General features: G+C 32.5%; 1 protein-coding gene across 5 annotated transcripts in view; it reads right to left on the bottom strand.

Annotated features, from left to right (window-relative positions):
• Positions 1–15593, bottom strand: part of Vps13a (vacuolar protein sorting 13 homolog A) — a 228418-nt gene that overhangs the window by 198988 nt on the left and 13837 nt on the right. For all 5 annotated transcript variants that reach the window (XR_004514896.1, XR_004514897.1, XM_033757746.1 and 2 more), the window contains exons 4-13: positions 11729–11824; positions 11254–11352; positions 7160–7269; positions 6491–6550; positions 6167–6226; positions 5890–5970; positions 5498–5555; positions 2162–2289; positions 1862–1968; positions 668–839 (exon numbers count right to left, since the gene is read on the bottom strand). Coding sequence is in view for 3 of the 5 variants with exons in the window: in XM_033757746.1 (XP_033613637.1) it covers positions 668–839; positions 1862–1968; positions 2162–2289; positions 5498–5555; positions 5890–5970; positions 6167–6226; positions 6491–6550; positions 7160–7269; positions 11254–11352; positions 11729–11824 (971 nt within the window). In the remaining 2 variants the exon portion in view is untranslated. The remainder of the gene's footprint in view (positions 1–667; positions 840–1861; positions 1969–2161; positions 2290–5497; positions 5556–5889; positions 5971–6166; positions 6227–6490; positions 6551–7159; positions 7270–11253; positions 11353–11728; positions 11825–15593) is intronic.

The raw sequence follows: 15593 nt of genomic DNA, 5'->3' as shown, positions 1-15593 counted from the left end.
AAAATGCTACAAGATATGACTAATATAAGAATAACACCTCAAGACAGATAATTAAATACAAAGTTGCTAGAGATACACAAGAATTAAGAGGAAAAAGCTCCATAAGGCCAGAAAGTTCAGGCAAGAGATAGGATTTAAGTACAGGAAAGTTAATGAAAGAACTTTAGAACAGATAGAACTTAAGCAAAACAGCAGAATTGGGACAGTAGAAAGACAAGGAAAGACAGATGGAACATTTGAGCTTAGGCATACCTATAACAACTAAAACTGCACATATAAAAGACAGAAAACTTAATGTACAGTCAGACAATAACAAAACAGAAATGGGCTGGTGCCAGATAATTTACAGATTTGAAATCTACAGAGAAATTTGGAAAGGACGTAGTGAAAATCTTTAAGGTTTTGAGGTTAAGAATGATATAAAATGAAGCTTCAAATTAGTATGTTCATGAACCCAAATTCCTTAAGATTCAAAATTCTCTACTAAATTGTAAAAGTTAACAGAATTTCACCAGATCTTATATTAAATGAGTATATTAGAGCACAAAAATGTCTAAATAAAAGAGAGCATGGCCAGTAAAAATTATAGCACATAATCAGCCTTACTCAATAAAGACTGAGGATTAATACAGTACAAAATATTCAATCACAGTATTTTAATGCTAACCTCCAAAGACATGAGAATTTCACCAGGTGGCTTCTTACTTGTTAACTTTTTTTTATACAATTCTTTATACTGCTTCATTTTTTGTCTATGTTCACTAATATGCTTCCATGACCACATTCGTAATTTGGGGCACACGTTTACTTCAAGAACACCATGTATAACATAACACCACCTAGTATTTAAAAAAAAAAGACAAAGGAAAACTCCATACTTAAACTCTCAGATCAACAGTATGAACTCTAAAGTACACATAATAAACAGAGACTAGAAAAATCAAGTATTATCTGAATGCTTACTTTTCCCGAACCCTGTATTAACCATTCATTATTGACTTTACCTTTTTCCAAAGTGGAAATAAGCAAAACCATTCAGTTTTGTTTAGAATATACTCTATAAAAGAACTATCAAGGCATTACAGTATCTCACAACATGTTACTCGCTTGAAGAATTGAAAAAGTAAACTGAAAGAATAATTACAACTTCAAGTAACTAAAGAATAAAAACGACTAAGACTTTTGAATTTTTCCATATCCTTTACAGGTTTTAAAATCGAAGTTTAGTACTAAAGGCTTAGTGAATCTGATAGAAAAGTGAGAAGGAAGACAAGTGGGGATGGGAGCAAGTAAGGAAAACGATGAAAAACCAAAATAGTTTAACAGTTGCAAAAGGACTGATTCATCTATATAACTGAAAATTATGACATTTTAATATCCCCAGTTATGCTGTTATGAAGAATCCCTTGAGTCAATTTTCATTACAATAAGCACAAGTACTTACATACACTGCTAGCCACAAATTATGTACTTGGTATCAGACCAGAAAATGTGTATCTGTTATGGTGTATCTCAAATGTCTTATGAGACTGGAATATAATCTGGAAAGGAGTGTCTTGGTCCTGTCTCTTTTCTCTGACTCCTGGCTGGCTACCATGGGGTGAACAGCAGCTTTCCTCTGCCACACCCTTGCACCACGCCAAGTCTGCCTTGGAGCAAGCCAACTGTAGACTTAGCCCCCAGGAACTTGTCAGCCAAACACACTTTAAATGTAAAATACACTCTTGGGCAGCAAGTATTTTGTTGCAGTGACAGAGTTTTTAAATAGTATCTTAAAAAAGTATTAAACTAAAAAAAAAAAAAGTATTAAACTTATTTTTATGTCCTAATTTTTAAAAGTAAAATCATTAAGGCATTTTACCATTCTCTGGCATGGAAGTGAAGAGGCACATCAGGTTTGAACTTCCTGTAAGGCAGATTTTGTTTCATCATATCAATTGACTCAAGAAGCTCCACAACACTGAAATACTGAAGAATGGAAAAATTAACTCTTAAATGCTTCAAAATTTCTGTTCAATTGTTGAAAATAAAAATTATCAACTTTTAAAAGAAATGTACCTTATAACAAGAATTTTAGAAAAATAGCTTTGCTTTTATGAAATAAAACTTAATTTAAAAACTTTTAAATTCACCAATTTTTAATGTAATCAAAGAAACTCACCTGTGGTTTATTAAATTCAATTGCTATGTTATGTAACTCAACCTCCAAGTTTATTTTGGGATCAGAAAAGTCAAAATCTGATCGGCGATTCATCTGGAGCTTGGCATTAGCAGATATGGGGCGAAATACTGGAAAATAACACAAATTAAAAATATTAAATGAAGTCATATTTCAAAAGTCTCAAGGCACTAAAAGGAGCAAGCTTCAAACACTGATTTCTATTTATTTTATTCCCTCTATAGTTCCCAAATATCCACACTGCCATAACTGTTCCTTAGCTAGTGGAGATTCTTTTAACTTTTTTGTACTTATAATTCTTGTTGTGTTTTACAGTACAAATAAAGGCTTACTAAACTACTCAAAACATCAATATAATCTTTAAAAGCAGGAATATTCACTGTAAAGGACAAGAGCCCAATAAAGTGGTTTTGATATAAGTATACTGTTTATGAGAATCAATTTTAGAAATGCTGAGGAAAAGAGTTTATAATTAACCTCCATTTTATGCTGAAGTTATCTGAGTTTCTGAATTCAAATCTCCTGTGTCCACCTGTTCCTCCTTTCCATTTTTAATAAAAGGGAAGAGAAAATGGGATTGTACCTAAGATTGCCTGCTTGGCTCAATCAATAGTGCTAAAATAGTAACTGTGCAGAGATCAGAAATAGAATCCAGACAGAGATTAAATATTACATTATAAGCTAATTTGTATACACATTCGTATACTCTCATTTTAATTACCTGAAAGTACTAGCACCTAAGTTTTCAAACCTTAAGCATTCAAAAATACTTATCTGAATACAATCATTGATATGCTACCTTTTCTCTATTCTTCACTTCTGCTTCATATCCTCAGTTCCATCCTTACTCTGCTAAAAATCTATCAGCATTTTTCTTACTGTTTTGAAGGCCTACACATTTTCTAATGAGGCAAAACACAGATACTGTACCTAATAATGGGGTAATACATACTCTTTTGATATGCATATATATATCTGTCTCCTGAAACATTTATCATTTCTTTATGGTAAAAAATTTTAAATCCTTTTTTCTAGGTCTTGAAGTGTACAGCACAATATTATCATATAGTCATCCTATTGTTTAACAGCATACCAGAACTTCTTGTTCCTAACTACAATTTAGTATCCATTCATTAACTTTCCTCCATCCCAGCCCAATCCCATCCTCCCATCATCAGTCATTTTAATCTTCTTGCATTTATCTTTAAATCCTTTATACTTCTCACTTTGTCCATACTTGATCAGCTAAACGCACTTACTCCTCACATATATGTAGCAGCTAAATAATGGCTCAAAAGAAAATATCAGCCACACATTAATGTAAATCTTCAGTAAGTCCTAATGCTGCAGAGCAATAACACAACATCCAGGAATTGACCAAATCTATGCCACAGCCTACATTTGTATGGTCTTTTAGCCAAGAATGATTTGTAGACTTTTTAAAGGATTGTTTAAAAGAAACAAAAAAGAATATGTACCAGAGACTGAATATGGACTGCTACTAAATGTAAACTATTTAACGCCCAACCCCTACTCTAACCAAGTGGTTTTCAAAATTACTGATCAGAATCACCTGGAGTTAAGACGTCAACTGGTGAGCCCCCAAGAAATTCTAATTCAGTATGCCCCTGGGATATACTCTAAAAATGTATATTTCTAGCAATTTCCCAAATGATGCTAATGCTACTAGTTGGACCCAATTTTACGAACAGTACTCTAGTTGATTCACTCTCCCACTCTCATACGTGTCTATCAATGAGCTTTCAAAAAACCTTCAACATCTGGGGTTAAAATAAAAAGAACTCAGAAAAGAAATTCCATGAACTTCTATTGCCTACCTACTCATCTAGCCAATACTAGAAATTCTCACATGACTAAACTGTATCTTACAGATGAACTGACCACGTTTCTATCTGTGGCTAAACTCTCCACCTGTATACTATATACCAACCCCTTTTTACCTGACCAATTCAGAAATTCTCCTATCTCTCCTGAATCATTAATTTTTCGCATTGTATTAGATCATTTCCAGATCAGCCTACAAGTATACTGTAATTTCTCCTATTGAAACACAGAGGTAGAAAGAGAAAGACAGACACTCCCACCTTCAGATCCTTTTCCTTTCCTAGTGAGTATGCCAATTGTCAATTTATTGCCTCTGAGCTCCAAATTCAAATTCACCCTTTAATATCTGCTGTGAAAAACAGTTTCAGGCCCTTTAAATATTTTTTTTCTGTACCAGCTACCACATTAATCTTTACCACTACAAAACACTGTCAAGATACCATAGAAGGGACGAGTTACATTGCCTGTTCCCAGCATACACATCCAACAAGCTTCTGCAGAGGCACCTCTCTCTTAACTCCCAGTTCCTACAGTACAGGTGGGTGGCTTCTCTAGTATCTGGCTTCTACAACATGCTGGACTTCTTTAGCATCACCTTCTGCAGTGTACAGCAGCTAGCAACTCCCCCAGTACCATGTTAAGGAAGTTCTGCAGTGAAACACATGCAATGAGACACTATCCAATAAGACTCAGTAAAGAATTTCCAAAACATTACAGAAGGTGAGTTCCAACAAGTTTTGCCAGCACAGCATAGACTTTCCTACCATTCAGTGAGCCAAAACTATCTTCTTCAACAAGGTCTAGATCTCAGGCCTGAGGGGAGGGGCTTTCTTCTTTAGATATTCCATCCTGACCTGAAGGAAGGGGTTGTTTCTTTTTCTTACTATACCTATACTCTTCAGCATTCACTCTACCTTTTACTAACTAAGCTCCTATTACTGCAATTCACACTTATTGTTAGTAATTCTTTATATTAAACATTCCTTGTTTAAATTACTGTGCAATTCCTTTTCACTGGACCTTAATTTAGCGTAAAATGACTTTGGTGCAAAAGAGAAGTCAAACCTAAAGTAATAAACTTGAGAATCATTAACATGAACAACAAATAACTCATCTGTTCATTTCCTAAAAGAAAATAATTAAGAAAATGAAACCAAATTAAAAACAATAGAGATAATGCTTTAAGAGTGAGCATACAGGCCTCGGGGCTCAGTTCAATGGTACAGCACTTGTCCAAGATGCTCTAGGTCTTGGGTTCCTCAGTATCACACACATGGTTATAAAGAATCCCCCCACAGCTTTGAAATATAACCAAAAGCTCCCCCACAATAAAACATATAGAAAAGGTAATTTTACACACACACACACACGTATAATAGTTAATATAACAGAAAATTCAGAGATATCAGCAATATTAATGCAAATTTTATTAATGACTTTATTCAAATTTCCTATTTTATGAAATATACTTACCAAAATCATAACCTCTTGGAACAATGTTTTCACTGACAATACCATTCTTCAAGCTGTCCTATTAAAAAACAAATTGCTTTTATTTACATTTATGCCAATATATTTACTCTACAAAATTCTATTATCTGTAAGATATCTTTAAAAGCAATTTTAAAAATAAATTCAAACAGGAGGACTTAGCTATGGAAAAATATTGAAGTGGTTAAACATATCATTAAACTACTACAAAAGAATGCTCTGGTGGCTATTAAGGTGTATTTGTACAACTCACCATGTTTTATAAATAATAATGAATTTTTCCAAGAAAACAATGCTAATATTTAGATTACTGACAATGAATTATGCCTTAAATACAATACAGATATATACATGCACATATCAAAAGAACTCACCAATGATTCATCATAATCATAAAGATAAAACATCTGAGAATTCACGTTCCAATAGGCAAAAAGATTATCCAATCGAATTAACTGAAAATAAATCAAGTTTATTAATGTCTCATTTTCTTTGAAACATTTTAACATATGCTATTTTCATAAGTCTTAAGTAATTAAGTGAGCCATATCAGAGTTCAGCAAATAAACACAATTCACATAAATTTGTATTTATGTGAATGTTATCACTTGTCTTTATTTTTTTCATCAAGTCTAAGGGTATTTATTTTACCTTACGAACTAGTTTCTCAGTTTCATCATGTAAACATGGAACCCAATATTGATCTGTTGTCTGAAAAGGAAAAAAAAATAGCAGTAAAAAAGATCATTATATTTAAAAGGCCATTAGAAGCCCAATTTTGTTATGCACATACACAGATGTAAGGTATTACTAACAATACACTACATTCTAAGAGCAATTTCCCATGATATATCTTTGAAAACATATCATTCAAAGACTATTAAATAACCACAAAAATATCTTTGCTTTCTAAAAGTGTATTGGTGGTCAAAACACAAGAAATAAACTATTACGTAGTTAACTTTTGTAGAGTACCTGCATGCTGAGATTTTGAAGGGAAATACCAAATGAAAGTGGTTTATCTCGATTTGTAATCTAAAGAGGAAAAAAAAAGTAAATCATATGCAGATTTTTAAGCATTTGGACAAAACAGAAAATCTTAACTTGCGGGAAATATCCTATTTCAAATATTAAAAACAAACAGTTTACTAGTTTTCCAAATAACTTTTGTTCCTATATTTTTTCTAAAACAAATTGAAATACTCCATATTAATGTATTAGTGTTGTATTATACCCCTATATTTTCAGTTTATACAAAGTTTTATAAAAAGATTGACACTAATAATAATATTAATACAAAGCTTAAGGGAACAATGAAGTATTTAAAATCAAACAGGTCTAGCTCTACTGATTCATAAACCAATGTGCTTTCCAAGAGGTTAAAAATAGCATATTTAAAAATGTACAACTGAAATTTGTAAATCCCAAGGCATCTTTCTTTCTAACCTTAAGTTTTAACAACTTAAAGAAAATATAACCAAGCACTTGTTGCTAAGGACTAAAAATCACAACTACAATTATAAAAGAGAAAAATGATGTCATCTATTTCTCTACCTCCCAGCAATCTGATTGGTCATTACACAGTGCCCATAAACAGTAAAATAATTTACATATATTTTAAAAATCACATACTAAGATACTTACATCATCTTCATAACGGATATGAATGTTGGAAATTTTCACTTGAAGATTTTTTATGATCTGAGTGACTAATTTTTCTGCAAAAGTGTCTTGCTTCTCATTCTGATGTTGTTCTACAATTACAAATATTCAACTTCAATGAAATATATAGCTTATAATGTCCATATATTGAATATATTCCCTTATTAAAGAAAAATTATACATATTTGTAAATAGAACATTAATAGCCTGCTTTCCAAAGTCTTTCCAACCAACTTTCAAAACCAACTGAATGTGCCAATTTTTCAAAAACTAGTTTTCTCATTCAAAAAGACTAAAGCCACTACATAAAATTTATTGACACTAAACTTTATAATCTATATGTAATTATATATAATACATACAATTTTATATATTATATAATTTATAATTTATATAGTTATAATCTGTTATCTGTGCCTCAGTAAAGATATGAAAAACAGTGAATATAAAGAATTACAATAGGCTTAAATTAGAAAAGCCAGTGAGAGCATCAAAGCAAGAATACTGATGCCATTGTAAGTTATCTGTGCTTAATGCACAAAATAGTTGTATACAGCACATTCCTCCCTATATGAAATTATACTTTCTCGTCTCTTTTCAAACAAGGGTGAGAAAAGTTCATGTTTCATTTTTAATAAAATGATACTATTTCTACTTTCAACATTTCCCAGAGGAACAGAACAAATATAGGATCATAAGTTCTTTAAAATATGCCTTTGATAGCTACTAGTTACTATGTCTTTTCCCTTTTCAAAAGTGCCAATGAAAACCATTTCTTTTTATATTTCTAGTCTTGCCCCTTTAGTATTCCTAGTCCTCTGTATAGATAATACACATATTCACTTTCTTCTAATAATCTATACTCCCTAATTCACCTGAGGAATATTAGATAAATGAAAATTACAAAGATATCAACCATATGAGCTGTAAATATGAGTTGTGAATATATCTGAATATAAAAGGATCATACAATTAAGTGAAACAGGCAACAAAATACAAGCTCTTTGAATCCCACCAGCAAATAATAACTGCCTTTTTCCTATAAATTCAGTCATTTCTAAATTAACAGACATGAGGATTAATTTGTTAATCTTCATCTTACCTGACATCTTGTCAGGATTTGATATGTTATTTTCATAATTTAAAACAGCTTTTCACCCATGGAACCATAAACTCCAAATTCCCTACTGTAGGGCCACTCTATTTTTACTATTCTTTTGTCTATTTTCACTATTCTTTTGTCCATTTTCCTTTTCTATACAATTAACAGATGTTGAATTTCCTGAAGGCATACTCCTATGTTTTTCTTACTCTGTACTGTAAGGAACCTCATTCACATCTTAAGAGTTTAAACCACTGGTGGTGATCCTATGGGCACGTATGTCAGAGCAAGCACACAAAGTCCACCCTATGAGCACACTACACAAGTGTGTGAGTTGTTTTTCCTAAATTAAAATCTCAGTATTCAGATTTAACTGCAGTGTTGGTATTTTGCAAAAAATAAGTGGGTTTGGGGTTGCAGTTTGGGTACTAAGTCTCTATAAGTTTCGCCATCACTGGTCTAAACTATCACCTAATGCTGATAACTCTCAAGTGAATATTGAATAAAGAAGGAAATAAAGGGCTGGGGATTTAGCACAGCGGTTCAGTGGCCTGCCTTGCAAGAGCAAGGACCCGAGTTCAATCGCCGGTACCCCCGCCAAAAAAAGGAAGGAAATGAAATATAGACCACGGAGAATTTGGCATAGTCAGAAAACTACCAAATAGTTTAATATGGCTACACCAAAAAATAAAAGTTTTGGGGCCATTTATGAGGCTAGAGAGACAGGATTCAAATCATGAGAGCTTTTATATATCTTACTGAAGAGTTTAAACTTTATCCTGTTAAGGGATTAGCTATGAATTTAAGCATGACGGAACATTTATATTTTTGAGCTAGGCATGGTTGCACATGCCTATCATTCCAGGACTCAGGAGGCCGAGGCAAGAGGATTCCCAAGAGTTCAATGCTGGCTTGTGCTACACAGTGATTTCTAGAACTATACAGCAAAACCATCCTGTCTCTAAATAAATAAATAAATAAATAAAAATAAATTTATATTTTAGAGTAGCTATACATAGGACAGACTTCTCATCAAACATGGCATACATATTGCATGCACTTCTCTATTCCTCAGTAAAACTTCATTAAAGCAAAAAATAAGGGTTTAAAAAAAATGACTAAATCCCCAAAGTCAAAGAAAGAAGATAGAATAATACACAAAGAAGCAAAAAGAATTTAGAAAATGAAAAACAGATGGCGTTGCCAACACAGAGAAAAAGAAAATCCTAAATGAACATACATGGAAATGTCACTGAAACAGAGGATCAGTTAACAAACACAATCCTAGAAACATTCAGAAATTTGAGATTCCACAGAAAAAAAAACGGCCATCAGTGAACAAGGCATAAGGAAGTGAAGTAAGACATAATGTAAGAATCGGTTTAAAGTCTATATAATGAGCAAATTAAAACTTTTACTATTCCTCTCTCCCAAGCCAACAGTCAAATGAATACCCCTTTTCTAACCTAGAAAGCAAGGGCTTACTATTTTATAAAATACATAGAAGCCTACAGGCTTCAGACCCTTGAAGTGCATTGCACAGAGGGAAAGGCTAAGGCTTCTACCAAAACAGAGATTAAATAACAGTCTACATAATAAAGTCATACCCACATCCACTTACCTTTACCAAGCAAAAAACAAAGTTGGGCTAGCAACTATAGGTAGTTAGAGTATATTATGTAGTAAAGTATACTTCTTGGCTCAGTAGTAAACATTATACTACTTGGCCAACCTTCAGAGTCCATTACAAAATGAAGCACTTCCCACATATTTAATAAACCAAGTGAGTATCTTATGTAGCAATGATACTTTGGAGGGAGTAGGGTGCAAGGCTGAGTCAAGGAAACCAATTTTTTATTTTTCTACTATGAGTTCTGGGTAGTTTTTAAAGCAGTATTATTATCTTGACAAAATAAAAATTATTTGAGTTTTTTTTTGTTGTTTATGTTTTGGTACCTGGGATTGAACTCAGGTTCTTGTGCTTGTGAGGCAGACAGCAGAACCACTGAGCTAAATCCCTGGCCAAAAATAATTTTTGAAAGGAAAAAGTTTAGGAGACTTAGCAAAGAGAAGACTTAGGTTAGGGCTGAACAACTACCTAAGATATGAAAGAAATGTGACAAAGAAAATAGAATTACACATAATATTGCCAGAGACTATGTTAAATCTTCACTAATGTTTATTAACAGGTAAGATATTATTGTTCAAGTTTAATTTTCACTTAAAAAATTAATGCATGGCAAGGACAATGAAGTCAACATATGTATACTTTTAAGAGGCTTAACTATTTGATGAAGATGAGTAAGCTAAGGAGGTGACTTTATGTTTTAAAATAAGAAAAGGCTATAATACATTCATAAAATAAAAAAGACCAAATAGGAGAACAAGAGTCAGAATGTAAAAATTAACTGTGATAATGACAATGGATAGGTAAAAAGGAATTAGATTTTTTGGTGGTGGAAGGAACTGGAAATCAAACTCAGGACCTTGCACTTCCCATGCAGGCATGGTGCCACTGAGCTAAATCCCCAGCCCAGGAATTAAACTGCTAAAGGACACTTTTTCCACTGATGAAAAACCAACTGTAGTAATGGTCCATGGTGTAGGTTAAATAGAAAAAAGATGTAAAGCCAGGGGAACAACAAACAAGATTGAGACAAAACTAAATATATCAGGAGACTAAGTACCCTAAATCATAAGGAAGTAATATAAGGGGAATAAAAGAGCAAAATCAGTAAATATAAGAACAGTCTGGATAAAAATAATTGCAATGATAAAAACAAACCTTACCCTTATAAGCCAGGCATAATATTTGCCTTAAGATAAATGTCTGCAAGGTAAAATTTCTGTACACACTATGTAATAACATTCTCTCATATTTGTTAAATAATCTCAGCTACTTCTAGACAGAAATAATATTCTATTATGATAAATATTTATGACTTCTATAATCACTGGTATTTATTTTCTTTACCTTGATCAACTTTTTGTTTTGCTTCTTCTATTCTTTTTAATTCCTGCTGCTTTGCTTCCATGAGTTGTTTTTCTTCTTTTAAAGAATCATATTTTATTCCTGCATGAAGCACAAAAAGAATCTTAAATTGTAAAATACTCATCCAAAAAACTATCTTTGAAAATAACTTCTAATTCACAGTCTACAAAAATTTAGAATAAATTTGAACAAATACTAAAAGCAAATATTAAAATATCTCAAGATTCCACAAAAGCATTATGAGCAAATATATGTATAAAATATATATATAAAGGCTTTTTCATCTACAAAAGAATAATTTAGTATTTTTTTCCAATATTCACAAGTCAGTGACATTATCAGTAGGACATACTGACCAGTTTTCTGGATCATTTTCTGTTAGCCAACTCTTTAGCTTGTACTTTACAATTCTTGTTTTCTACCGTGAAGAAATTTTTAAAAAGAGAGTTTTACTTACTAGAAGAAGGCACTATGAGCAAATAAATTTCTTCCAATACAGCTTCAACTGGTTGAGTATAGAGGTTTTTCCATGGAATCACAAGGTTAAGAGTACCTACATTTAAAAAACAAAGCATGAGAACATTATCCGTTCAATCTATGTTTACCATCAATTTATTTTCTGTTATATACGAGAGCTTTGAAAGATCATTAAGACTAACAATACTAAAAAGACAAGGGAACAATACATTCCTATAAAACTGTATTAATGTACTGTTCATTTAGAAATATGTACTTTTTTCATTCAACAGATTGTGTCCCAAGTATATACTAGATAATATGCTAAAAAAATGAAAATATAGTAAAAATTAAACACACTTCTTTCCAAGAAACTTGTGTCTAGTAGATAAAAATAATAAAGATTGACAGAAAGGTATACAAAAAAACACCTTAAATAATTCTTAAAATAATGTTTAGTCCACTGTACCTTTCCACAACTTTGTATTACCATTGAAAATTCCTTATCATTTTAAAACAAAAGCAGGCAAGAAAAAAATGAAAAAGGAAAGCAGGAAGGTAGTCTCTAAAGGAATTAAGTCCATGTTCTCTTCTGATACATGTGTGTAAATGTGTGTGTGTGTGGATATTTTTCTTTTTTTGCAGATGCTAGGGATAGAATTTAGGGCCTCATACATGCTAAGTGTGTGTTCTACCACAGAGTTACAACCTCAGCACTCTTCTGATACATTCTTTACTTAGCATGAAGTTAAATGTACCACAATACAATACAGTAACGATCACTATAAAAATTCACTGACTTTTAAAAGTTAAATAAACTTCTAAAAATGTGCCAAAATGGGGACAACCAAAATGGCAGAGTAGTGATCAACAGTAAAATACAGCCTTTGCAGGATCCATAATCGAGACACTTGAAAAATAACAAGTTCGCATAAAAGGAAAAAAAAAAAAAACACGTAGATATCTGAGAATTGAGAGGATTTCAAAACTGTAGATCCTGCAAAGAAATCACACATGGAGAAATACAGAGAAAATTTCTTCCTGAACTTTTGTTTTCTTTTCGTTTAGTGGCTATTTAGTAGATATCTGCCATCTATCAATATCTGGTTTGCCCTAGGGTTTATGCTATAATTATAGATCTCTTTTCTATGGTTGAAGGTGGTACATTAGGGGTTCTATGGTTCTTCAATGTCCAGTTCATCTTGGGTGTTACTGCTGCTGATTTAGTAGGGAGGCATAATTGTTGTTATTAACTGATTTAATACTAATACTGATTTATACTAATATCCAGATTATCTTTGTGTCATTAACAATACTACTGTCTAAACCAAGAGAACAGGGTGAGCCAATTACACTGCATACTCCCATCCCAAATTAATGGAGGTGATTGGATCTTGGGACAGAGGGAAAGGCCTATAGATACCCAGGCCAAGAATGCATCACTGAAAAGCAGACACTAACTGAAGAGATCCCTACACTGGCAACAAAGTCTTTCCAATACAAGGGCACACAAACCAGCACAAAACAGAGAAACAATAGAAACATGAGATAATAAAGCAACAAAATGCCTCCAAAACTCAACTTTCCCAAACTTGAATCATGGGGAATCAAGGGAGAGGAAATAAAAAGCCAAAAGTACAAGGACAACAGAGATTAAAAATACACATCAGTAAGGTGCTCAGTGAGCACACGCACACACGCGCACACACACACACACACACGATAATGGATTTAATAAGCAAAACAATCTTCAAAGTTACAGAAGACACTAAAAAAGCTAGATAAGTTAAACAAAAACATACAAAACACAAATGACTTGTTTAGCAAAGAATTATAAGTCCATGGAAAGGTACCAAACAGAAACCAAGGATATTAAAAATTCTACCGAAATTACTGGCAGCAGAAGTGACCAACATGAGGACAGAGTGGAAGAATCAGAAACCTATTATTCAAAGATACCTTAAAAACAAGAGAGAACATGAGAAACACCTAACAGCTGCTAGATGATGCAAAGAAGTGTAAGGTTAAAGGGAATTAGTGAAAAGTAACACAGCAAACATGGCATAAAAAAGAAATAACAGCATATGTTCCAAATATATAGACAGAATTAAAGTGAAGTATACAGAATTCCAAATAGCCATAATCAAAACAGAACTACATAACATCATATAGACAAAAAAACTGATCCAACAGAGTCAAAACATTAAAAGCTGTAAGAGAAAACAATGAACCACTCATAAAGGTAAACACATTAGAATAACAGCAGACTTCTCCAGACAAACCTTAAATGCCACGAGCTCTTCAAGGGATGTGTTTCAAGCCCTAAAAACTTCTAACTCAGGTATATACTCTGCAAAATTATCTTCCAAAACTGGTGGAGAAATATGGTCTTTCAATAATAAATGGCACCTTAAGAAATTCATGACTACCAAACCAACATGATCAAAATTACTAACAGATTTCCTCAGGAAAACAAAACCAATAATGCCAAAAAGTCTAACAGAATGAATTTACCAGGCAGGGTGAGCAATTAAGGAAAAGGGAAGGGGGAGAAAATCATCAAAAGGAAAATAATGCTATTACAGGAATAAGTTAATACCTTATAGCAATAACATTCAATGTGAACAGTATCAATTTCACAATCAAAAGACAGGCAGACTGGATTAATATATAAAATCCAATGATAGACCAAGAAGATATAAATGAAGCAGTAATTACTGAAATTGAAGCAGTAGTTACTATCAACTATAAAGAGTCCATGACCCAATGGATTCATTGCTGAATTCTATGATAACTTTATAGAAGACCTAAAGCCAATATTCCTCAAGTTCCTGAGTGAAACTGAAAGGAAAGAAGTACTACCAAGGTCATTCCTGGAAGCTACCACTACCCTGATCCAAACCAGAAAAGGATCCAGTCAAATAGAGAACTACAGGTCAATCTCTTTAATGAAAATAGATGTAAAAATCCTCACTAACATACAGACAAACAGAATGCAACAAACCATCAAAAAGATCATGCATTATGACTGAGTAGGCTTCATCCAAAGGATGCATGAATAGTTCAACATATGCAAATCAATAAATATGATTCTATTTTCTATAGCATGTTTTCTCTTTTGAATAAGATCCCATGTGCTGTTGAGAAGAATGTGATATGCAAATTAATTATATAATCACCCTAATTGATGCAGAAAAAGCCTTTGACAAAATCCAGCATCTATTCATGATAAAAACCCTAAGAAAAACAGGTATAGAAGGACCTTATCTTCACTTGATAAAAGCCATGTATGACAAACCAACAGCCAACATCACAGCTAAAAAAGTTCTAAAATCTGGACCTATACAAGGATTTCCATTCTCACCACTCTTGTTCAATACAGTTCTCAGAACATCAGTCACAGTAATCAAGCAAGAGAAAAAAATGAAAAGAGTATGTATAAGAAAAGAGACAAAATTATCATTATTTGCAGAAGACACAATCCTCTGCATATAAGACACAAAGAATTCCACCATTAATTTAAAAATTCAGTAGCACAGCAAGATACAAAAATCAATATGCCTGTATACCAATAATGAACTGAGAAAAAAATTTAAAAAAATAATATCATTCACAATAGCATCAAAAAAATTAAATACCTAAGACGACCTCTAAAATGAAAACTCTGAAAAAGCAGATCAAAGATGAAATCAGAAAATGCAAAGACAACACTGTCAAAATGCCCAAACTTCCAAAACTACTATATATATGTAATGCAATCCCAATGAAAATACTAACATTCCTAGAGAAAACAATCTTGAAATTCATCCAGAACAAGAAGAGACCCAGAATAGCAAAAAAAAAAAAAAAAAAAAAAAAAAAAAAAA

The sequence above is a fragment of the Fukomys damarensis genome, unplaced genomic scaffold (genome assembly GCF_012274545.1).
Source record: "Fukomys damarensis isolate Sample0158 unplaced genomic scaffold, DMR_v1.0_HiC HiC_scaffold_31, whole genome shotgun sequence".
Classification (NCBI taxonomy): domain Eukaryota; kingdom Metazoa; phylum Chordata; class Mammalia; order Rodentia; family Bathyergidae; genus Fukomys; species Fukomys damarensis.
This window is presented reverse-complemented; position numbering and strand designations above follow the sequence as displayed.